Source organism: Tenrec ecaudatus, chromosome 13 (assembly GCF_050624435.1).
Source record: "Tenrec ecaudatus isolate mTenEca1 chromosome 13, mTenEca1.hap1, whole genome shotgun sequence".
Classification (NCBI taxonomy): domain Eukaryota; kingdom Metazoa; phylum Chordata; class Mammalia; order Afrosoricida; family Tenrecidae; genus Tenrec; species Tenrec ecaudatus.
Window position 1 is genome coordinate 6,129,205 of NC_134542.1, and position 24,550 is coordinate 6,153,754.

Below are 24,550 nucleotides of genomic sequence, written 5' to 3' on the forward strand. Positions count from 1 at the left end.
CATAATGCCATCCATAATTTGTTAGGAATGCCTTTACATAGGCAATACAATCCAATTAAATATTAAAATCTAAAACTGATTGTACTGATGATTGTACAACTCTTCTTGATGTGATTGAACTACGGAATTGTATAATATTTGAACTATGTGCCAATAAAATTGTTGGAGGCGGGGGGGTGTACATATGAACTGGACGCGTGCAGCACTGCTTCCTGATATATTCTTGCATACCCGATGTTGTGGTGAGTTGCCATCAAGTCAATGCCCACTCTTGGAGACGCCCTGGTAGAACTGAGCTCCACTGGATTTGCTTGTGTTTCATCTTTACGGAAGGCATCCTGAGTGGTGTAAATGGTTAAGTGTTCAGCGACTAGGCAGAGGGATCACAGTTCAGTAGCGCGCAGAGGCTCCTAGGAAGATGAAATTAGAGCTCTATCTCTGAAGGCTCACAGCCTTGAACCCAATAACGGGATTCAAATAATTTCACAGCCAGTTTGCTGCCATTTTAAGGGTGGAACTAAAGATATGCTGAAAGAAGATAGTTTATTATTTCATACCAAACCCCAAATCCAAACTCACAGTCATTGATTCAGTGCTGGCCCATAGGGCTCCCGGGGGGGTTCTGAGCCAATCTATCTCTTGTGGAGCTGCTGGTGCTTTAGAACGTCCGACCATGCAGATCGCAGCCCAGTGAGTCATCACACCAGGGCTTCCTGTTAATACTTATTAGAACAATAAAAAAGAGGCACACAAACCAAGATTATGTTATATGACAGATTCCACAGATGAATGTTAAAATAGAGTAACCACCAGCCGCTCCATGGCGAGAAGGATGAGGCTTTCTGCTCCCACAGAGAGTGACAGCGTCAGAAACCCACAGGGGTAGGTCTACTCTGTCCTCTAGGGTCACTACGAGTCAGAGTCAACTCGAGGGCAGTGAGTGCTCCTATTATATCTGTGAGCCCTGGTGGCAGAGTGAGCTCTGCACTGAGCTGCTAAGCGCAAGGTCAGTGGTTCAAACCCCCATGTGGTGTGAGGAAGACAGATGAGCTTGTCCACTCCTCCTATGATTTAAGAGTCTTGGAAACCCAAGGGGCAGTTCTAGGCTGTGCTGCGGGGTTTCCATGGGTTAGAATGGGCTCAACGACAGTGGGTATATTTTGTTTTGTTTCATTCAGGACCCGATAGATGTCAAAGCTCTCCTCTTAGTTTCTAACATCTCGGTACATAGCTTTATCTGATCATGAAGAATCACACACACACACACACACACACACACGCACACGCACACACACACACACATTTGTATCTCTTAATTTGCTTTCCCGGGGAATAGGGCTCCAGACTAAAATTGAATGGTCCTGAAGCCAACAACACAGATCAATTCAAAGATTCTGCTGGAGAGACCCAGATCCTCTTTCTCTTTAGATAAATGGAAATCAGCCTGTGCCTCCGCTGAATGGCAGCTCAGATATAAGCAGCCCCCGTAGTGCGGCAAAGGACATCTCAGGAAAATTGGAGGTCGGTGCGCAGCCCTCAAAAGGACTCACAGTATATAGGCGTTCCAATTAAAAATATGACTGTACAACAGAGAAGGGAAAGAGATTAGCAAGAGAGGGCTTTGCCGCCTGGTAGGCAGACTGACTAGTGCATGTGAGGTGGTGCCCTTGGGTGAACTGATTAACCACTGCATGTTTGCTGGTGTTTAGAAAAGTCTGAAGTGGAAAAACAAAATCTGAAACTCTCAGAACACAGTGAAATCAATAAGGGAGAAAAAATTAACACAGAAAAGGACAGGAAAGGGTAAGCAAGGGTCAAATACTCTGCCCACCTTGGAGTTTCTTGAAGGATGTAGTATAGATAAAAACATCAGCTACTGGTGAGGACTGGGAATGTACACACCTTCAAAATCACCATACAACGAGGAAAAAAAATCAGAAGGCACACCAAGAACAGGGAGAAAATGTCCCCTTCAAAGGAACAGGAGAAAGGGAGTATAAGGACATCTAGGAATAAACAAGTAATGAAAAATAAAAGACGACTAGAACACAGCAACATTGAACACTAAGGAGCTCAGGGAAAGAGCAAAGAAGAAAAAGAAAAACAATGCAGCAACAAATTAAGGACCTAAACACAGAAACGGTGCAGACAGAAGGGACCATTACTGAAATGAGAAACATACAGAAGGACTCAGCGAGTGTAATCAGAAACAAGAAAGGATTGGTGAATTAGAAGATAAGGTGGTTAAAATGACACATGCTGAAGAACTACAGGAACAGAGGCTCGGGGGAGATGACAAAGTTTAATGGGATTATGGGACAACAAGAGATCTAATATGAAGGGGCTCAAAAATTCCCAGGAAAATTTCCCAGTGTCTCTCTTTTTTAAATTTATTTAATCATTTTATTGGGGGCTCATACGGCTCTTATCACAGGACATACATGCGTCCATGTGTCAAGCAAATGTGTACATTTGTTGCCATCATCATTCTCAAAACATCTTCTTTCTACTTGATCCCTTGGAATCAACTCTTCATTTTCCCTCTCTCCTACACCCCCCTCCCTCACAAAATTTTGATAATCTATAAATTATTATTGTTTTTTCATGTCGTACACTGATTGATGTCTCCCCTTACCCACTTTTCTGTTGCCTGTCCCCCAGGGAGGGGGATTATATGTAGATCATTGTGATCCGTTCTCCCTTTCTCCCCCTACCTTCCCTCCATCCTCCTGGTATCACTACTCTCATCAGTGGTTCTGAGGGGCTTATCTGTCCTGGAATCCCTGTGTTTCCAGCTCTGACCTGTATCTGAGTATATGCTCTGGTCTAGCCAGAATTATAAGGCAGAATTGGGATCGTGTATGTGGGGAGAAGGAAGCTTTAAAGAACTAGAGGAAAATTGTATATTTCTTCGGTGTTATACTGCACCCTGGGCGGCTCGTCTCTTCTTTGTGACCCTTCTGTGAGAGGATGTCCAATTGCCTACAGATGGGCTTTGGGTCTCCACTCTGCCCTCCCCCAACACACACTCACATTGGTATGATTTTTTTTTATTCTGGGCCCCCAGTATCTTTCCAGTTCATTTTCCCACTAGTGTTTTGAAGCCTCCTCACATATATGAATCAAGGGAATTTCAGAAAGAAATGAGAGAGATAGGAACAGAAAGAATATTTGAAGGAACAATAACAAAAAAATTTCCCCAATCTAAAGAAGAACATGAATCTAAGAATCTCAAAGAACCCCAAACAATATAAAGCCAAAGAAATCTACACCAAAGAAAATAATAGTTAGGCTTTCAAAATTTCAAGAAAAAGAGATAATCCTAAAATCCCATGGGAAAGAAGCAGAGTCATATACAATGGCTTGTCAATAACATTGGAGGCCAGAAAGTAATAGAATAAGCAAAGTTGTTGGGGTTTTTTTGTATTAGAGCTTATATTCTTAGCACACAGTTTGCAGAAGGTTATGGATTTCTGTGAAATCCAGAATCCATTTGCAGAATTCCCACAAGGACAAAGACTTCACTGATTTCCCTCAGCCCACTGACCAGATATGTGAATACGTCAGTCCTCAGACAAAGTGCATGGAAAATTAATTATTGTAGATAGAGTTAGCTTAAAACTTAATATCTTATCATTGATCTTCCCTCTTGAACTTATTCTACTTTTTTTAACAATTTATTGGGGCTCATACAACTCTTATCACAGTTCATACATAACATACATCAATTGTATAAAGCACATCTGTACAGTCTTTGCCCTAATCATTTTTTTCTCCTCTTTTCTTTCTTTACATTTTATTAGGGACTCATACAACTCTTATCACAATCCATACATATACATACATCAATTGAATAAAGCACATCCATACATTCCCTGCCCCAATCATTCTCAAAGCATTTGCTCTCCACTTAAGCCCCTTGCATCAGGTCCTCTTTTTTTTTCCCCTTCCTTCCCTTTCCCCCATCCCTCTTGTGCGCCCGGTAATTTATACATCGTTATTTTGTCATATCTTGCCCTATCCGGAGTCTCCCTCCCCCCCCCCCTTCTCTGCTGTGCCTCTCCCAGGGAAGAGGTCGCATGTCGATCCTTGTAATCAGTTCCCCCTTTCCAACCCACTCACCCTCCACTCTCCCAGCATCGCCCCTCACACCCTTGGTCCTGAAGGTATCATCCACCCTGGATTCCCTGTACCTCCAGCCCTCATATGTACCAGCCTCTGCCCTATCCAGCCCTGCAAGGTAGAATTCGGATCATGGTAGTTGGGGCGGGGAAGCATCCAGGATCTGGGGAAATCTGTGTTCTTCATCGGTACTACCTCGCACCCTAATTAACACATCTCCTCTCCTAAACCCCTCTATGAGGGGATCTCCATTGGCCGACACTTGGGCCTTGGGTCTCCACTCTACACTTCCCCCTTCATTTAATATGGTGTATATATACATATATACATATATATACATAAGGCATCATGCAAAAAAAGATATAAGTGTGTGTATGTATATATATGTGTGTGTATGTATGTGTATATGTGTATATATATAGAAGCAAAGTTTTTTAAAACAGTCAACCAAGAATACGATACCCAGCAAAAGCTATCCTTCAAATACCAAGGGTGAACTTTGAACACTCCCAGACAAACATATTCACCACTGCTGCATCAGTACATCAAGCACCATCCCTGTCGTCATTCACATTCTGTACATTAGCTAAGTCTCAGATCCCTCCCATCCTCTACTCTCACACAGGGAACCCTTCCCCATTATTTGAAGAAAGTCCATTATTTCTTCAAACAACCCTCCCAGATTATAGGAAGCAAAAACTGAAGATTCAGTGAGAAGACATATGAATTATTTCTTCCCACATTGTAAGAAACAGGACAAACAAACTTGAGTATATCCACCCACCTGATCCAGGTGTTCCTGCTTCTTGCAGTTGGTCCCTCCTATGAAGACCATGTTGGGCATGACTGGCCTGGGGTACTCAAACACAAAGTCGTATCTTAAGAGCCATATGGAACCCTTCTGATATAATGTAAACAAGTCCACGTCTCTCTTGAGGAGCTCTGAGGCGAGGTCTTGGTAGTCTGAATACAGGTGGTCAAGTACAGGGAACTCCAACAAATTCACAAGGAAGTTGGTCACTCTTTGAGGGAAAGTCATCTGGTCTGAGAACTGAGTATAGAACCTGGGAATGTAAGAGACGGGGTTTGGACTTCCACTGATCATGTACTCCATTGCACATGGGAAACCGCGGAAGAGGTACACGGAGGGCAAGCCCAAGTACTCAGCCAAGATCACACCACTGGGAACGATCGGGTCTGTGAGAAGGGCATCAAACCTGCTCTCCCTGAGGAACCGCAGGGTCTCTGAGTCCTTCAGGAGGCTCTCACAGTTGAGAATGTACATTCTACCAAGAATTATGAGGTTCCTGTACTCAGTCAGAGGATGGCTCAGGTAAGATCTCTCAGCAAAGTGGCTGTTTCCAAAGGAGCGGAATCGGTCCTTCAGCTCTTCCTGGGTGTAGGGCACTGAGTAGGTCCTCCTGCTGTAGTACCGCGATTCCCCCACAAGCAAACTGACCTCTGGCACCAGCACCACGATGTCATGGCCCCTCTCACTGAGCAGCTCCACGATCTCCTTCATGCTGAGCCAGTGGCTTCCATCCACAGGGACAACCAGCAGCTTCTCGCCTCCAACCACCCCCCACAGCACTAGCAAGTAAAGTCCCACAGAAGCCCCCTTGAAAGCTGCGAAAAGGCCAGCCATCCTGGAGGAAGTTAAAATAAAACAGTGTAAACACTGATCGATTACACTGGGAAAGCTCAGACGTCCTAGTGCTCTCTGTAAATTAACAAGTCCTCTTCCCACACTTGGCCTCACACCCCGTGCTCTGAAATTTACTTTTCATTATCAAAGACACCTAAGCTAATATTTAACTATTTCAAAACACAAAGACACGTGGACCAATGAACTTCTGACTGTATTTCTCTTAAGCAACACGGTCTGTCCTCCTCTTCAAAGAAGTGGGTGATAGGTTATGTGTCCACACGTCAGGAATGGCTCCACTGGCCTGCTGCTACCCCTCACCCTGACCTACCCTGGTCACCAGGCCCCCACATGTGAACAGCTAGCAATGCGGATCGACTCTCTTGCCAACTTTTCTGAGAGCAGGGAGAAAGACATCCTAACAGGTGCAAGTCTAGACAATGGCTCCGCCCACTTTTCAGCGGCGGTGAAATTGGAAGGTGGGCTGAAGAGTGGATAGCGCCCCCCTACCCCGTGTGTCTGTCATTAGCCACCGGCGTCAGTAGGAAATCTGATCCACACATGTATGGGGGAAGTCAAAAAGGATTGCTAGAAAATCAAAGAAGCTTTCATTAAACAAAATGTGACATGACTTTTTATCAACACACAATCCAACTAGGTCATTACACCGCCAAGGACAATTTTTCCATCCCTCTCACTATTGCCTGAAAATTTTTGAGCTCCTCAATTTACACTTTTTGCCAATGACCACCCAGTGATTGCCACCTATCCCCCAACCTGATGAGCACACCAGGGACTGGCCATCTTCCAAGCTGAGTCCCCTACAGTCGCGGCTGGACCCCCACAGAGCAACTGTCCACGTAGTACTCCCAATGTGAGATGCTCCCTTCTCCTGAGGCTCCCTTTCCCCATGTGGTGGTGGATCCCACTGCCAAGTTAGGAGGATCCCTCCCACCACCCACATGCAGTCCACCTGCAGTAAGTGTAGTCACCTGCGGCTTCGGGGGCTGTCCCAACCTTCGCCTGACACCCTGATATTCCTGTACCAGCCCATCTCCCATGCCCATGTGGTGAAGCTCCGGCCACTCCTTGGCCCATGCAGCCTAGCGCCACCCTGGTTGCCCCAGCCCACTCAGAGCCATCCTGGCCTCTCCCATGTTCATGTGACCCTCACGCCTACAGCCCTGGCAGTTGCTCCCACCAGTGCTCAGCACTTCGACCCTGTGTCAGTGGGGCTTTTCCTACTGTTGCCTCCCCCGTAGCAACAGGCAATTCCTCACATTTGCCCAGCACCTCCACCTGCAGTAAAGCAGCTTTCCCCATGATAACCTGGCACTTCCAAAAGCAACAGCAGGTCTTTCCCTGCCTTCACTCAACACCTCCAACCTTCGCAGCCTGGCATCCCCACTGTTGTCCGCCACCCCCTATCAGCCCCAAAATGAGAGCCCAGGCTTCTTTGACTCCCTGGAAAATAATGCCAATCTCCTCCAAAATGACACACAGACAGCAACCAACCACACAACTTCAACAACAACAAAAGAAATTAGCGAAACAAAATGCATTGTCAGATGTCCTGATACTGGTGACATGCATAGAACCAGCAGAAGTTGAGCTACCACAGAAAGAAGCCTTTAGAATTCTCTTTGAAGCCATACAGATTATGAGCGAAGCATTACAGAAAAATAGGGTGAAACAATAGAGGAGATAAATGACATACACCAAAGGAAAATACAAGAGCTAAGGCACAATTACCAAAGGGAAATACAAACATTAAGGGAGGAGGTAACAAAAGCAAATAACAATTAATGGGCCTTAGGAACAGATTAGAAGCAGCTTAAAATAATATTGGTGACTTGAGGATAACCAGGTAGATTCCAACTAATGGGAATGACAAACTAGACAGTCAAAGGAACCTAAGAACAGCTGGGAACAATGTGGGATGCTATGAAGAGGAACAACATTTAGAATAATTGAATTATTAGAACAAGGCACAACAAAGGAATCAACAGCAAAACTAGCAAGGGAATTCCTAGAGCAAAATTTCCCCATCCTAATAAATGAGACTCAGGCAACCATCCAAGAAGAAGAGAGGACACTTGACAGAAAAAATCCAAGGAATAATTTGCCGGGGTATATAAAAGTTAAACTACCCAACTTTGAGGAAAAGGAGAAAAACATGAAAGCAGTTAGGGTAAAAATGGAAGTTATTTATAAAGGTACCCAAATAAGTATATACTCCGATTTATCAGCAGACACCATGAAAAGAAGGAGAGAGTGAAATAACATCTACCAAAAGAGTTATACAAGGAAAACTACAACACACCGTTACAAGAAACCAAGAGTGACCTCCACAAATGAAATGCTCGTGGAACGGAGGGCTGAATATAGTTAAGATGTCAGTCCTGCCCAAGACACTATACAAATTTAATACCGTCCTGATACAAATACCAATGTCCTTCTTCAAAGACTTGAAAAAACTGACTACCAACTTCATATGGAGAGGGAATGTAATAGTCTGTGTGCTTTAGAGAAACAAATCCACAGAAACTCATGTATAAGAGAGAGCTTTATATAAAGGTTAAGTGCACATCAAGAAAACATCCCAACCCAGTGCTGCCCAAGCCCACAAGTCCAACATTAACCCATATGCACAACACAAATCCGCAAAGTACTCCACCTCACAAAACAGCCGCAACTATGCTGACTGCAGGAGGAAAGCCGAGTCCGTGAATGTGTAAACATCTCAGCATTGGTAGGGGTCTCCACACCCGTACTCCAGCATCCAGGACTGCATTAGGTCCATGTGGCTTCTCCTCAGGGATGTCTTGCAGAAAGTGAGCCTTGCAAGCTAAGGCAGGGAACCAGCTAAGGCAGCTGCACCCTGGTCCAACCATCAGAAAGCAAGAGACCAGAGAACTAGAAAGGCAAGGCTCACCGAGCTATGTATCCCTCCATCCTTCAATTAAGCCCACATGTGTTTATCGGCCAGGTTGGCATGATAAACTAACCACCTAAGGGAAGAAGCCCAGAATTAGCACAGAACTCCTCAAGAAGGACAACAAGGGAACAGCGAGTGGTTCAAAACCAGGAGGGAGGGGATGGGAGGACTGGTAGGGAGGGACCAAGGGCAAGGTAACTGAGAGGAATTACTGAAAACAGAGTGAAGGCTGAACATGGTAGTGGGACGGGAGGAAAGCGAAAGGAAATAGAGGAAAGGAGTAGGAGGCAAAGTGCATACAGAGAAGAGTAAATACAGACATGTACATATGTAAATATATTTATGATTATGGGGGAAATAGACTTATGTGCATATATCTATAGGTTCAGTAGTAGGGTAACAGATGGACATTGGGCCTCCTCACGCACACTCCCCCAATACAATAGCACCTCTCCCAGCTAAACGGTCATTGCATGATACCCACCTCCCCGACATGATCACTGAAGACAGACGTGTGTGTAAGCAAAGCTGATGGTGCCCGGCTATCAAAAAGCTATAGCGTCTGGTGTCTTAAAGGCTTGAAGGCAAACAAGCGACCTTCTACCTCGGAAGCAACAAAGCCAACAGAGAAGAAGCACACAGCCTAAGCGAAAATAAGGTGTTGAATGGACCAGGTAGCAGACACCAAGGAACAAAAACAATCGTTGTGTGATCATCTTCCTCACATAAACGCTGAAGACGAAGGTGTGCATAAGCAAGTGTGGTGAAGAAGGCTGATGGTGCCCGGCTACTGACAGATGTAACGTCTGGGGACTTAAAAACTTGAAAGCAAACAAGCTGCCATCTAGCCCAGAAGCAACAAAGCCTACATGGAAGCAGCACACCAACATGGGTGATCGTGAAGGGCAGAGGAGACCAGGTCTCAAACAACAAAGGGGTGGGGGGGGGAGGGGGCGGAATCACATCACCGTGAATGAGGGGGAGTGCATGATGGGGACCCAGTGCCCATCTGTAGACAGCTGGACATCCCTTGCAGAGGGGTAGTGGGGAGGAGATGAGTCACTCAGGGTTCAGTGTAGCAACAATGAAACTCAAAACCTTCCTCTAGTTCTTGAACGCTTCCTTCCCTCCCAATTATCATGACCTCAATTCTACCTTGCGGACCTGGTTATACCAGAGATGTACAGCGGTGCAGTAGGGAGCTGGAAACACAGGGAATCTAAGACAGATGAACCCCTCAGGACCAGCGGTGGGAGTGGCGACACCTGGAGGGAAGGGGTTGTAGAAAGGGAGAACCCATCTTGGAGATCTATGTGTAACCTCCTCTCTTAGAGATGGGCAATGGGAAAGTGGGTGAGGGGAGACGCCGGGCAGTGTAAGATAAGATAAAATAATTATTTATAAACTATTAAGGGAGCAGGGGGAAGGGGAGAGTGGGGAGGGAGGGGGGGGGAAGGAAATCGAGCTGATTCCAGGAACCCAAGTGGAAGGTAAATTTTGAGAATGACGAGGGCAACGAATGTATAAGGGTGCTTTGCTCAATTGATGTATGTATGGATTGTGATAAGAGTTGTATGAACCCCAATAAAAAGATTTATTAAAAATAAAAAGAAGAAGGACAAAGTTGGAGGGCTTGCTTTATCTGACTTTAGCCTCTACTATACAGCACAGTGGTCAAAACAGTGTGGTACTGATATAATGACAGATATTCAGACCAGTGGAAAAGAACTGAAAACTCAGAAATGAAATCAGCAGCATACAGACAACTGATCTTTGATAAATGTCCAACGAAATCAAATGGGAGGCAAATTCCCTCTTCAACGAATGGTTCTGGGGCGGGGGGTGGAGGGTGGATATCTCCCTGCAGGAAATTGAGGTAAGACCCTTACCTCACTCCATGCACAAGAATAAATTCAAGGTGGATCACGGAACTCAAGCTAAAACTCCAAACCATTAGGGTCATCGATGGGGGATCAGGACAAACCTAAGAACCTTGGCTTAGGGTGCACATAGGCTATTGGAAATAGGGAAACACACAAACAAAGAGGAAGCACAGATTGACAAATGGGGTATACTGAAAATAAAACACCTGTGGACATCAAAAGATTTCCCAACAGAATAATAAGAAAACGCACTGATGGGAAAACATATTTAATAAGGACACATCAGGCAAAGACCTTATTACTAAAATCTACAATTCTCTATTAGCCCATAAAAAGAAAAAAATAATAGCCTACCGAGGAGCTGGGCAGAAGACCTGAAAGAATTTCACAAGGACGGAAATCTAAATGGCCAACAGACACTAATGAATGTTCCTAATCATTAGCTATGAGGGAAATGCAGATTAAAACAACAATGAGATACCACCTAACACCCTCAACGATAGCCCAATTAAAAAAAAAAACAGAAAATAACAAGTGTTGGAGGGGGTGTGGTAAGACAGGAACTCTCAGCCACTGTTGGTGTTCCTGTAGGTTTGTGCAGCCAGTATGGAAATGGTATGGAGATACCTGAAACAAATGGACATTGAGCTACCATACAACCCAGCAATCCCCCTAGTGGCATATTCAGGGCACAACAGTCCATGACCACACACCTGTGCTCCAATGTTCATCACAGCACAGTTAACATCGCAAAAAATCGGAAACAGCCAAAATTTCCATCAACCGACGATTTAAAAACTCTGGCATATACATACAATGGAGTACTATGCATCCCTAAAAGGCAGTGGTGAACGCATGAAGCACATCGACACATGGGAAGACTTGGAGGAAATGATGCTTAGCAAAGTAACTCAAGCACAAGGACAAGTACAGGTAAGCTTAAAGGTCACAAGGAGCATGGGGAAAAGACACCACCTGCATAGATTCCTGGTGCAAGGGTTGAGCCTTACCTAGCAGGGGTTGAGCCCAACCCAGCAGGGGTTGAGCCCAACCCAGGGATGCATATGGCAGGGAATTAAAATGGAGGGGGGAAGGGGTGAGTGGGGAGGAAGGAAGTGGATAGTGGGGAAATAGGGCATTAACCCACAAAGGGGGGGAGGTATTGTTCATGTCTCCAAAGTAAAGCAAGGGGACCAGACCTCAACCTGGGGCACCAAGCCTAAAGGGCAACATACTGACATGAAGCAGCAAACTAACAGAAAGGGCTGTGGGGCCAGCCACAGTCCCAGCTACATAGACCTCATCCCCAAAAGAATGTACTACAGAGGACAGCACTGAAGAGACAACCCGGGGTGAGGGGTGGGTCTGCCCAGACCATGCAGGAGGAGAGAGAGAGAGAGAGAGAGAGAGAGAGAGAGAGAGAGAGAGAGAGAGAGAGAGAGAGAGAGAGAGAACCGCAAGCTGTCCCACCAATTCTCAAGGGGGACATTCCTGTTTGGAGCAGCCAATGCACAGGGAGGACCGCATGGCTGGCCCAATGATGAGCTATGACGCCCCCTCACAGATCCACAGGGCTACAGGGACAGCCTCAAAGACAGAGTGGGAACTGAGCTGGGTCTGGCCCACACACACTGGAGCAAAACACGAAGGGAGTACAGCAGAACAGCAAGGGGAACAAAACAATGAAGTACCAGAGGAGTTCCACAAATAGACATTGGAATCGGGGGACAGGACATGGAACTTCACCAGACCAGATTGGAAAACATTCAGAAGTGTCAGAGACAGACTTGAAACTATTTATAGGGCTGGGGTTTCCCTTGTGGGTTTTTTCTCTTTCTTTTCTCTTTCTCCCTATCTCTTTTTCTCACTCTACCCGTATAGGATAGGTAGGATAACTGAGCATGAGGAGAAAACAATTGGGCCATTGGCTCTGGAAGGATGTGGCAGGGGAAAGGTGGAAGAAAGGGAGAAGTGAGCCAACAAACCCAGAGACAAGGGAACAATAAGAGATATAAAATTGATGGTGAGGTGAGCATAGAATGCCTGGTGGGGCTGCATCAAGTGCAATGTAGCCCAAGAGAACATACTGAGAGTCCAATGAAGGTGGAGCATGATAGTGGGACAGGAGGAACATAAAAATAAATAGAGGAAAGAAGTAGGAGGCAAAAAACATTAGAAGTAAGAGGCATAAATTTAGGCATGCATATAAGCAAATACATGAACATAAAGTGATATTTATATAGGTCTATGTATATATATATATATTTAAATGTTAAGCAGTAAAGTCGCAGACGGGCATTGGGTCTCTACTCAAGTACTCCCTCAGATGCAAGAACACTTTATTCTAATTATATGGCATTCTAGGATGCTCACTTATCCAAAGTGATCTCTGAGGACAAAATGGGTGCAAAAGCTTATGTGCTGAAGAAAGCTGATGGTGCCCGGCTATTAAAAGATATAGTGACCTCTCCCATTCTGCAGGTCTCTGTGTCCTCACACCCAGGAGATGGCTCAAGAGGAGCTCAAGATGGGGGGGTTGCAGGCCCCATACCATGCCGCCCCCATGCAGTCCACCGTGATCAACATCCAGAGTGAACCCCACGTGCTGGCGCACATCATCTGGTCCCTCTTCAACGCGCTCTTTCTCAACTGCTGTTGCCTGGGCTTCGTGGTGTGCGCCTACTCTGTGAAGTCTAGGGACCGGAAGATGGTGGGCGACATGATTGGGGAACAGAGCCATGCGTCCACCGCCAAGTACCTGAACATCTTCTCTACGGTCCTCGACCTCCTGGGAATCCTCATCTTTGTCATTCTTCTCGCCATGGGCACAGGGATGAGCTTCCAAGCCCTGTCGCAGATGATGGGCCGGCAAGGCCACTAGCCATTTCACCATGCTGTGTCCTGAGCCCTCTGGCCCTGCCCTACTGGACGACCTGACCCCTGCGCTGCCTGCCCCCACTCCTCTCCACAGCCATTCGCATATGTATCTTTATCTCTCAGCAAGCTCAATAAAGCACCCTGGTGTGTAAAGGTGCAAAAAAAAAAAAAAAGATATAGCATCTGCGGTCTTAAAGGCCTGAAACTAAACAAGCAGCCATCTAGCATGGAAGCAACAAAGGCCACTTGGAAGAAGCACACCTGCCTGTGTGATCATGAGGTGTTGAAGGGATAAGATATGAGGCATCAGAAAACCCAAAACAAACAAATATATCAATACAAATGGTGGTGGTAGGAGTGGAGACCCAAAGCCCATCTGTAGGTAATTGGGCATTCTGTCACAGAAGGGTCACAAGGAAAAAATGAGACAGCCAGGGTGCAGCACAGCACAGGTGGAGCACACAACACTCCTCTAGTTCTTTAATGCTTATACACACACACAAGCACTATCATGAGCCCAATTCTATCTTCCAAATCAGGCCAGTCTGTAGTATATACACTGGTACAGATAAAAGCTCTGGGCACATGGAATTCAGGACAGATAAACCCCTCGGGGCGGGGAGAAAAATGGAGAACTGACTATAACAAAGTGTAACTCCCCTAACTCCACAGGGGGATGAACAACATTAACATGGGTGAAGGGAGACAGCAGGCAGTGTAAGACATTAAAATAATTTATAATTTATCAGGGGTCTATGAGGCTGGGAGGGTGGAAGAGGGAGGGACAAAGGAGCTGATACCAAGGGCTTACAGATAAAAAGTCTTTGAAAGTGATAATGGCAAGGTAGGTATAAATGTGCTTGATACAGCTGACATATGGATTGATACAGGAGCTGTAAGAGCCCCCCAAAAAAGATTTATAAATAGTAATAATAATAATAAAGAAAATAAATTCTAAGGCTAAGAACAAAATAACAAACAAAGAGAACGATGAAAGCATAAAACCCTACTGCGCACCTTTCCTGGTATTAAACCACACAACAGTCCCTTGGTCGCTTTGAATGACTCCTCCTAGGTCTGTGTATATAGGCTCCTCATGAAGACCACGAAGTATTCTGGGAAAACCATTCTTCATAATGCCATCCATAATTTGTTAGGAATGCCTTTACATAGGTAATAAAATCCAATTAAATATTAAAACCTAAAACTGATTGTACTGATGATTGTACAACTCTTCTTGATGTGATTGAACTATGGAATTGTATAATATTTCAACTATGTGCCAATAAACTGTTTGGGGCTAGGGGGGACGTGGACATATGAACTGGACCCGTAGCAGAAATGCTTCCTGATATATTCTTGCATACCCAATGTTGTGGTGAGTTGCCATCAAGTCAGTGCCCACCCTTGGAGACGCCCTGGTAGAACTGAGCTCCACTGGATTTGCTTGTGTTTCATCTTTATGGAGGGCATCCTGAGTGGTGTAAATGGTTAAGTGTTCAGCGACTAGGCGGAGGGATCACAGTTCAGTAGCACGCAGAGTTTCCTGGGAAGACGAAATTAGAGCTCTATCTCTGAAGGCTCACAGCCTTGAACCCAATAGCGGGATTCAAATAACTTCACGACAAGTTTGATACCATTTTAAGTGTGGAACAAAAGATATGCTCACAGCCACTGATTCAATGCTGACCCATAGGGCCCCCTCCCCGGGGGGAGGGGGGGTTCTGAGCCAGTCTATCACTTGTAGAGCTGCTGGTGGTTTAGAACGTCCGACCATGCAGATCGCAGCCCAGTGAGTCATCACACCAGGGCTTCCTGTTAATACTTATTAGAACAATAAAAAAGAGGCACACAAACCAAGATTATGTTATATGAGAGATTGCACAGATGAATGTTAAAATAGAGTAACCACCAGCCGCTCCATGGCGAGAATGATGAGGCTTTCTGCTCCCACAGAGAGTGACAGCGTCAGAAACCCACAGGGGTAGCTCTACTCTGTCCTCTAGGGTCGCTACAAGTCAGAGTCAACTCGAAGGTAGTGAGTGATCTTATTCTATCTGTGAGCACTGGTGACAGAGTGAGCTCTGCACTGAGCTGCTAAGTGCAAGGTCAGTGGTTCAAACCTTGCTGAGGAAGACAGATGAGCTTGTCCACTCCTCCTATGATTTAACGTCTTGGAAACCCAAGGGGCAGTTCTAGTCTGTTCTGCAGGTTTCCATGGGTTAGAATGGGTTCAATGGCAGTGAGTATATTTTGTTTGTTTCATTCAGGACCTTGTATCCGATAGATGTCTAATGTCTCCTCTTAGTTTCTAACATCTCGGTACATAGCTTTATCTGCTAATGAAGACTTGACACACATACATGTGTATCCCTTACTTTGCTTTCCCGGAGCATAGGGCTCCAGACTAAAATTGAACGGTCCTGTCGGTGCAGATGACTTGAATTGGGGGTTGAATCCTGCCTTTGGAAGAGTCTTGTACAATATAAGCATTAGATTTCAGCAGAACGCTTGGTCTCTAAAACCCAGATTAAAGACTTAGTGGTCCCGAATCATAGGCTGTTATTTGAAGAGGAATCATAACAGATCATAACAACCACACTGATGTGTGGTTGTACAGGTCATAGGCTGTGACTGGTGTCTAGAGAATCTCAGAAGCCATTTCTAAAACATCTTTGAAGAAATAGTGGCAGAACAAATGCTCCTCCAAATGGAAGACTTGGTTTACTCTCTCCATGAAGTTCATGGTATCTGAGAATCCAAAAAGTCCTCTGGGCACATAAGAAAGAGGACTGGGGCTCAGAGTGGCTTCTTCCAGATGATGGCAAAACATCCCCCGAGAGAAGATCACAGAGGGCAGGGAAAAGTATTTGGCGATAATTAAGCCACACATATCAAAAGGATCTGTAAAGACAGCATCGAAGGAGCTCTCTTTTATGAACTCCACTAACCTCTTGTCCTTGAACAAACTCCTACAATGTGAAAAAAAGTATTCAAAAACATTGTTCTTTGGGGTCACTAATAGAGAAAATAAATTTGAGTGCCGAATTTTCCATTGAGAATCGGGGTAAACCTTGAACTCACGATCCAGGTGCTCCAACGTGTAAGAAGTTGAATACGTCTTTCCTGTGATGTTGAAGTCTGTGTCCAAGTGCCAGCTCACCTCCGGCATGACTATCACCAGCTCATGCCCTCTGTGGACGAGCTTCTCCACAACTGCTCGCATGGTGAACCAGTGGCTTCCGTCCATGGGTACCAGCAGCAGCTTCCCAGCCTCGGCAAAGCCAGGAGTCAGCAGGAGGCATACAGCCAGGGGAAGGAAGCCTGTCCAGATTGCAGGTGCCATGGGTAAGTGCTGCTGGAGTCACTTCCTGCTGTGATTCTGAGCTGGGATGATACAGCGGCAGTAGAAGGACAGGAGCAAATTCTGCCCCAAGACAGGGTGTGTTCCTCCATGCACCCAGCCACGTGACTTCCTTACCATTGAATTGATCATCGATGTTTCAGTAAGATTTCATGAGATGACTGCCCTGTTTCTCCAACAAGAGTATCTTCTTACCTTTGCCTTGGGCAGGGTCGTTTCCAGTAATACAAGGGGAATTTCAGAAACCAAATTATGAAAACAAACCTTCGTGCAGTGCCTTCACTGCTGGCTGCCCCCTTTGCCAGCAGCAGAAACCAACATTAAGTCCAAGATAGGGGACCATTCCTTGGGGAGATCCACCAGTAAATTGGTGGCAGGTTGATTACATAGGAGCACTTCCATCATGGAGGGGACAGCGTTTTTGTCCTTGCTGGAATAGACACCTAACTAGGATATGCATTTGCCTTCCCTGCACGCGATGCTTCTGCCAAAACTAATATTTGTGGACTTACAGAATGCCTCATCCACCGGCCTGGCATCCCACATAGCATTGCTTCAGATCAAGGAACTCACTTCACAGCAAATGCAGTGCGGCAATGGGTCCATGCCCATGGAATCCACTGGTTGTATCATGTTCCTCATCATCCTGAAGCTGCCGGCTTGATAGAACGATGGAATGGGCTCCTAAAGACGCAATTACGGTGTCAACTAGGTGGCAACATCTTGCGGGGCTGGGGCTATGTTCTCCAGGGAGCTGTATACATTCTAAACCAGCAGCCAATATATGGTGCTGTCTCCAACAGCCAGAATTCATGGGTCCAGGAACTGAGGGGTGGAAGCTGGAGTGGCCCCACTCACTATTACTCCTAGTGATCCACTTGAAGCATTTTCGCTTCCTGTCCCAGCAACCCTGTGTTCCTCAGGCCTGGGGGTCCTGGTCACGAAGGAAAGAACTCTCCCACCTGGAAACACAGCATGGATACCACTGAACTGGCAGCTGAGAATGCCCCCTGGCCACTTTGGGCTTCTCGTGCCATTGGATCAACAGGTCAGGAAGGGTGTCACTGTACTAAGTGGTATGATTGATCCCAGTTACCAAGGAGAAATTGAACGGGTACTACATAATGGAGGTATAGAAGAATATGTCTGGAATCCAGGAGATCCCATAGGCGAACTCTTAGTGTTACCACGCCCTGTGATTAAAGTCAATGGTAAATTACAGCAAGCCAATCCTGACAGGACTTATAATGACCCAGACCCCTCAAGTATGAAGGTCTGGGTCACCCCGCCAGGCAAAAAACCACAGCCAGCTGAGGTGCTTGCTGAGGGCAAAGGTAATACGGAATGGGTAGTCGTAGGAGGTAGTTCTACCTATCAATTACGACCACGTGATCAATTGCAAAAGTGAGTTTGTAATTGTCAATGTATTTTCTTTTTGTGTGATTATTGCATATATTTCCTTTATTCAGGTATGATATATCAGATACAATTTGAATCGGTATGTTTTCATTTATATGTATGATAGATGATTGACGATAAGTATAAGTGTGATTTCATTCATGTCTGGAAATTATATAAGTATATATGGGTAAACAATTGTGTACAGGTGCCAGGTTTTCAAGGGGTGGATTGCAATAGTTTATTGTGCCAGCCTGGCCGATAAACACAAGTAGGATTAATTGAAGGGCGGAGCGATAAATGGCTCGGTGAGCCTTGCCTTGCTTGTCTCTCGCTCTTTAATCATGGGAGCAGCGTGCGGCTGCCTTGCTTGTTCTGTGCCTCAATTTAAAGGGCACACTCCCTGTGGGACGCCTAGCCTGTGAACTGTGTTGCTGTAAGTTAAGGTCCCTTTAAGCCCACACGATTGGAATGTTTATCTCTGGAGCTGGGGACGGACAGTTGGTGACAGTTAGTGACCTGCCTTGCTGTTTGCTGCCTGGGTACATATAGCCCAGTCTCTCTACAGAAGAAGAACTGGAGGCACTCAAGACTTAAAGGACTGCTAGTGTCTCACTGCTTTATAATTTATAATTTAACTGTTAATTTCTTGTATTATCTATCTGTATATAATTTAACGGTTCATTTCTTGTGTTATATATCTATATATATATACCTTATTAGAACAATAAAAAAGAGGCACACAAACCAAGATTATGTTATATGAGAGATTGCACAGATGAATGTTAAAATAGAGTAACCACCAGCCGCTCCATGGCGAGAAGGATGAGGCTTTCTACAGAGAGTGACAGCGTCAGAAACCCACAGGGGTAGGTCTACTCTGTCCTCTAGGGTCGCTACGAGTCAGAGTCAACTCGAGGGCAGTGAGTGATCCTATTATATCTGTGAGCCCTGGTGGCAGAGTGAGCTCTGCACTGAGCTGCTAAGCGCAAGGTCAGTGGTTCAAACCCCCATGTGGTGTGAGGAAGACAGATGAGCTTGTCCACTCCTCCTATGATTTAGAGTCTTGGAAACCCAAGGGGCAGTTCTAGGCTGTGCTGCGGGGTTTCCATGGGTTAGAATGGGCTCAACGACAGTGGGTATATTTTGTTTTGTTTCATTCAGGACCCGATAGATGTCAAAGCTCTCCTCTTAGTTTCTAACATCTCGGTACATAGCTTTATCTGATCATGAAGATTCACACACACACACACACACACACACACGCACGCACACACATTTGTATCTCTTAATTTGCTTTCCCGGGGAATAGGGCTCCAGACTAAAATTGAATGGTCCTGAAGCCAACAACACAGATCAATTCAAAGATTCTGCTGGAGAGACCCAGATCCTCTTTCTCTTTAGATAAATGGAAATCAGCCTGTGCCTCCGCTGAATGGCAGCTCGGATATAAGCAGCCCCCGTAGTGCGGCAAAGGACATCTCAGGAAAATTGGAGGTCGGTGCGCAGCCCTCAAAAGGACTCACAGTATATAGGCGTTCCAATTAAAAATACGACTGTACAACAGAGAAGGGAAAGAGATTAGCAAGAGAGGGCTTTGCCGCCTGGTAGGCAGACTGACTAGTGCATGTGAGGTGGTGCCCTTGGGTGAACTGATTAACCACTGCATGTTTTCTGGTGTTTAGAAAAGTCTGAAGTGGAAAAACAAAATCTGAAACTCTCAGACCACAGTGAAATCAATAAGGGAGAAAAAATTAACACAGAAAAGGAGAGGAAAGGGTAAGCAAGGGTCAAATACTCTGCCCACCTTGGAGTTTCTTGAAGGATGTAGTATAGATAAAAACATCAGCTACTGGTGAGGACTGGGAATGTACACACCTTCAAAATCACCATACAACGAGGAAAAAAAATCAGAAGGCACACCAAGAACAGGGAGAAAATGTCCCCTTCAAAGGAACAGGAGAAAGGGAGTATAAGGACATCTAGGAATAAACAAGTAATGAAAAATAAAAGACGACTAGAACACAGCAACATTGAACACTAAGGAGCTCAGGGAAAGAGCAAAGAAGAAAAAGAAAAACAATGCAGCAACAAATTAAGGACCTAAACACAGAAACGGTGCAGACAGAAGGGACCATTACTGAAATGAGAAACATACAGAAGGACTCAGCGAGTGTAATCAGAAACAAGAAAGGATTGGTGAATTAGAAGATAAGGTGGTTAAAATGACACATGCTGAAGAACTACAGGAACAGAGGCTCGGGGGTGATGACAAAGTTTAATGGGATTATGGGACAACAAGAGATCTAATATGAAGGGGCTCAAAAATTCCCAGGAAAATTTCCCAGTGTCTTTCTTTTTTAATTTATTTAATCATTTTATTGGGGGCTCATACGGCTCTTATCACAGGACATACATGCGTCCATGTGTCAAGCAAATGTGTACATTTGTTGCCATCATCATTCTCAAAACATCTTCTTTCTACTTGATCCCTTGGAATCAACTCTTCATTTTCCCTCTCTCTCCTACACCCCCCTCCCTCACAAAATTTTGATAATCTATAAATTATTATTGTTTTTTCATGTCTTACACTGATTGATGTCTCCCCTTACCCACTTTTCTGTTGCCTGTCCCCCAGGGAGGGGGATTATATGTAGATCATTGTGATCCGTTCTCCCTTTCTCCCCCTACCTTCCCTCCATCCTCCTGGTATCACTACTCTCATCAGTGGTTCTGAGGGGCTTATCTGTCCTGGAATCCCTGTGTTTCCAGCTCTGACCTGTATCTGAGTATATGCTCTGGTCTAGCCAGAATTATAAGGCAGAATTGGGATCGTGTATGTGGGGAGAAGGAAGCTTTAAAGAACTAGAGGAAAATTGTATATTTCTTCGGTGTTATACTGCACCCTGGGCGGCTCGTCTCTTCTTTGTGACCCTTCTGTGAGAGGATGTCCAATTGCCTACAGATGGGCTTTGGGTCTCCACTCTGCCCTCCCCCAACACACACTCACATTGGTATGATTTTTTTTTATTCTGGGCCCCCAGTATCTTTCCAGTTCATTTTCCCACTAGTGTTTTGAAGCCTCCTCACATATATGAATCAAGGGAATTTCAGAAAGAAATGAGAGAGATAGGAACAGAAAGAATATTTGAAGGAACAATAACAAAAAAATTTCCCCAATCTAAAGAAGAACATGAATCTAAGAATCTCAAAGAACCCCAAACAATATAAAGCCAAAGAAATCTACACCAAAGAAAATAATAGTTAGGCTTTCAAAATTTCAAGAAAAAGAGATAATCCTAAAATCCCATGGGAAAGAAGCAGAGTCATATACAATGGCTTGTCAATAACATTGGAGGCCAGAAAGTAATAGAATAAGCAAAGTTGTTGGGGTTTTTTTGTATTAGAGCTTATATTCTTAGCACACAGTTTGCAGAAGGTTATGGATTTCTGTGAAATCCAGAATCCATTTGCAGAATTCCCACAAGGACAAAGACTTCACTGATTTCCCTCAGCCCACTGACCAGATATGTGAATACGTCAGTCCTCAGACAAAGTGCATGGAAAATTAATTATTGTAGATAGAGTTAGCTTAAAACTTAATATCTTATCATTGATCTTCCCTCTTGAACTTATTCTACTTTTTTTAACAATTTATTGGGGCTCATACAACTCTTATCACAGTTCATACATAACATACATCAATTGTATAAAGCACATCTGTACAGTCTTTGCCCTAATCATTTTTTTCTCCTCTTTTCTTTCTTTACATTTTATTAGGGACTCATACAACTCTTATCACAATCCATACATATACATACATCAATTGAATAAAGCACATCCATACATTCCCTGCCCCAATCATTCTCAAAGCATTTGCTCTCCACTTAAGCCCCTTGCATCAGGTCCTCTTTTTTTTTCCCCTTCCTTCCCTTTCCCCCATCCCTCTTGTGCGCCCGGTAATTTATACATCGTTATTTTGTCATATCTTGCCCTATCCGGAGTCTCCCTCCCCCCCCCCCCTTCTCTGCTGTGCCTCTCCCAGGGAAGAGGTCGCATGTCGATCCTTGTAATCAGTTCCCCCTTTCCAACCCACTCACCCTCCACTCTCCCAGCATCGCCCCTCACACCCTTGGTCCTGAAGGTATCATCCACCCTGGATTCCCTGTACCTCCAGCCCTCATATGTACCAGCCTCTGCCCTATCCAGCCCTGCAAGGTAGAATTCGGATCATGGTAGTTGGGGCGGGGAAGCATCCAGGATCTGGGGAAATCTGTGTTCTTCATCGGTACTACCTCGCACCCTAATTAACACATCTCCTCTCCTAAACCCCTCTATGAGGGGATCTCCATTGGCCGACACTTGGGCCTTGGGTCTCCACTCTACACTTCCCCCTTCATTTAATATGGTGTATATATACATATATACATATATATACATAAGGCATCATGCAAAAAAAGATATAAGTGTGTGTATGTATATATATGTGTGTGTATGTATGTGTATATGTGTATATATATAGAAGCAAAGTTTTTTAAAACAGTCAACCAAGAATACGATACCCAGCAAAAGCTATCCTTCAAATACCAAGGGTGAACTTTGAACACTCCCAGACAAACATATTCACCACTGCTGCATCAGTACATCAAGCACCATCCCTGTCGTCATTCACATTCTGTACATTAGCTAAGTCTCAGATCCCTCCCATCCTCTACTCTCACACAGGGAACCCTTCCCCATTATTTGAAGAAAGTCCATTATTTCTTCAAACAACCCTCCCAGATTATAGGAAGCAAAAACTGAAGATTCAGTGAGAAGACATATGAATTATTTCTTCCCACATTGTAAGAAACAGGACAAACAAACTTGAGTATATCCACCCACCTGATCCAGGTGTTCCTGCTTCTTGCAGTTGGTCCCTCCTATGAAGACCATGTTGGGCATGACTGGCCTGGGGTACTCAAACACAAAGTCGTATCTTAAGAGCCATATGGAACCCTTCTGATATAATGTAAACAAGTCCACGTCTCTCTTGAGGAGCTCTGAGGCGAGGTCTTGGTAGTCTGAATACAGGTGGTCAAGTACAGGGAACTCCAACAAATTCACAAGGAAGTTGGTCACTCTTTGAGGGAAAGTCATCTGGTCTGAGAACTGAGTATAGAACCTGGGAATGTAAGAGACGGGGTTTGGACTTCCACTGATCATGTACTCCATTGCACATGGGAAACCGCGGAAGAGGTACACGGAGGGCAAGCCCAAGTACTCAGCCAAGATCACACCACTGGGAACGATCGGGTCTGTGAGAAGGGCATCAAACCTGCTCTCCCTGAGGAACCGCAGGGTCCCTGAGTCCTTCAGGAGGCTCTCACAGTTGAGAATGTACATTCTACCAAGAATTATGAGGTTCCTGTACTCAGTCAGAGGATGGCTCAGGTAAGATCTCTCAGCAAAGTGGCTGTTTCCAAAGGAGCGGAATCGGTCCTTCAGCTCTTCCTGGGTGTAGGGCACTGAGTAGGTCCTCCTGCTGTAGTACCGCGATTCCCCCACAAGCAAACTGACCTCTGGCACCAGCACCACGATGTCATGGCCCCTCTCACTGAGCAGCTCCACGATCTCCTTCATGCTGAGCCAGTGGCTTCCATCCACAGGGACAACCAGCAGCTTCTCGCCTCCAACCACCCCCCACAGCACTAGCAAGTAAAGTCCCACAGAAGCCCCCTTGAAAGCTGCGAAAAGGCCAGCCATCCTGGAGGAAGTTAAAATAAAACAGTGTAAACACTGATCGATTACACTGGGAAAGCTCAGACGTCCTAGTGCTCTCTGTAAATTAACAAGTCCTCTTCCCACACTTGGCCTCACACCCCGTGCTCTGAAATTTACTTTTCATTATCAAAGACACCTAAGCTAATATTTAACTATTTCAAAACACAAAGACACGTGGACCAATGAACTTCTGACTGTATTTCTCTTAAGCAACACGGTCTGTCCTCCTCTTCAAAGAAGTGGGTGATAGGTTATGTGTCCACACGTCAGGAATGGCTCCACTGGCCTGCTGCTACCCCTCACCCTGACCTACCCTGGTCACCAGGCCCCCACATGTGAACAGCTAGCAATGCGGATCGACTCTCTTGCCAACTTTTCTGAGAGCAGGGAGAAAGACATTCTAACAGGTGCAAGTCTAGACAATGGCTCCGCCCACTTTTCAGCGGCGGTGAAATTGGAAGGTGGGCTGAAGAGTGGATAGCGCCCCCCTACCCCGTGTGTCTGTCATTAGCCACCGGCGTCAGTAGGAAATCTGATCCACACATGTATGGGGGAAGTCA

The 24,550-nt window shown here is 45.2% G+C and overlaps 2 protein-coding genes and 2 pseudogenes across 2 annotated transcripts; 1 reads left to right on the top strand and 3 right to left on the bottom strand.

Moving 5' to 3' along the window:
* Positions 1-355: 355 nt before the first annotated feature.
* Positions 356-5,767, bottom strand: LOC142424804 (UDP-glucuronosyltransferase 1A6-like). Its single transcript, XM_075530138.1, has 2 exons — positions 4,907-5,767; positions 356-370 (listed from the first exon to the last, which is right to left on the bottom strand). Exons 1-2 carry the CDS (start codon positions 5,765-5,767, stop codon positions 356-358), a joined length of 876 nt encoding a protein of 291 aa, XP_075386253.1.
* Positions 5,768-13,094: 7,327 nt separating this feature from the next.
* LOC142424805 (interferon-induced transmembrane protein 3 pseudogene) lies at positions 13,095-13,469 on the top strand (annotated as a pseudogene).
* Positions 13,470-16,052: 2,583 nt separating this feature from the next.
* Positions 16,053-16,811, bottom strand: LOC142424252 (UDP-glucuronosyltransferase 1A7-like; annotated as a pseudogene).
* Positions 16,812-17,767: 956 nt separating this feature from the next.
* On the bottom strand, positions 17,768-23,972 carry LOC142424806 (UDP-glucuronosyltransferase 1A6-like). Its single transcript, XM_075530139.1, has 2 exons — positions 23,112-23,972; positions 17,768-17,791 (listed from the first exon to the last, which is right to left on the bottom strand). Exons 1-2 carry the CDS (start codon positions 23,970-23,972, stop codon positions 17,768-17,770), a joined length of 885 nt encoding a protein of 294 aa, XP_075386254.1.
* Between the last annotated feature and the right edge of the window lie 578 nt (positions 23,973-24,550).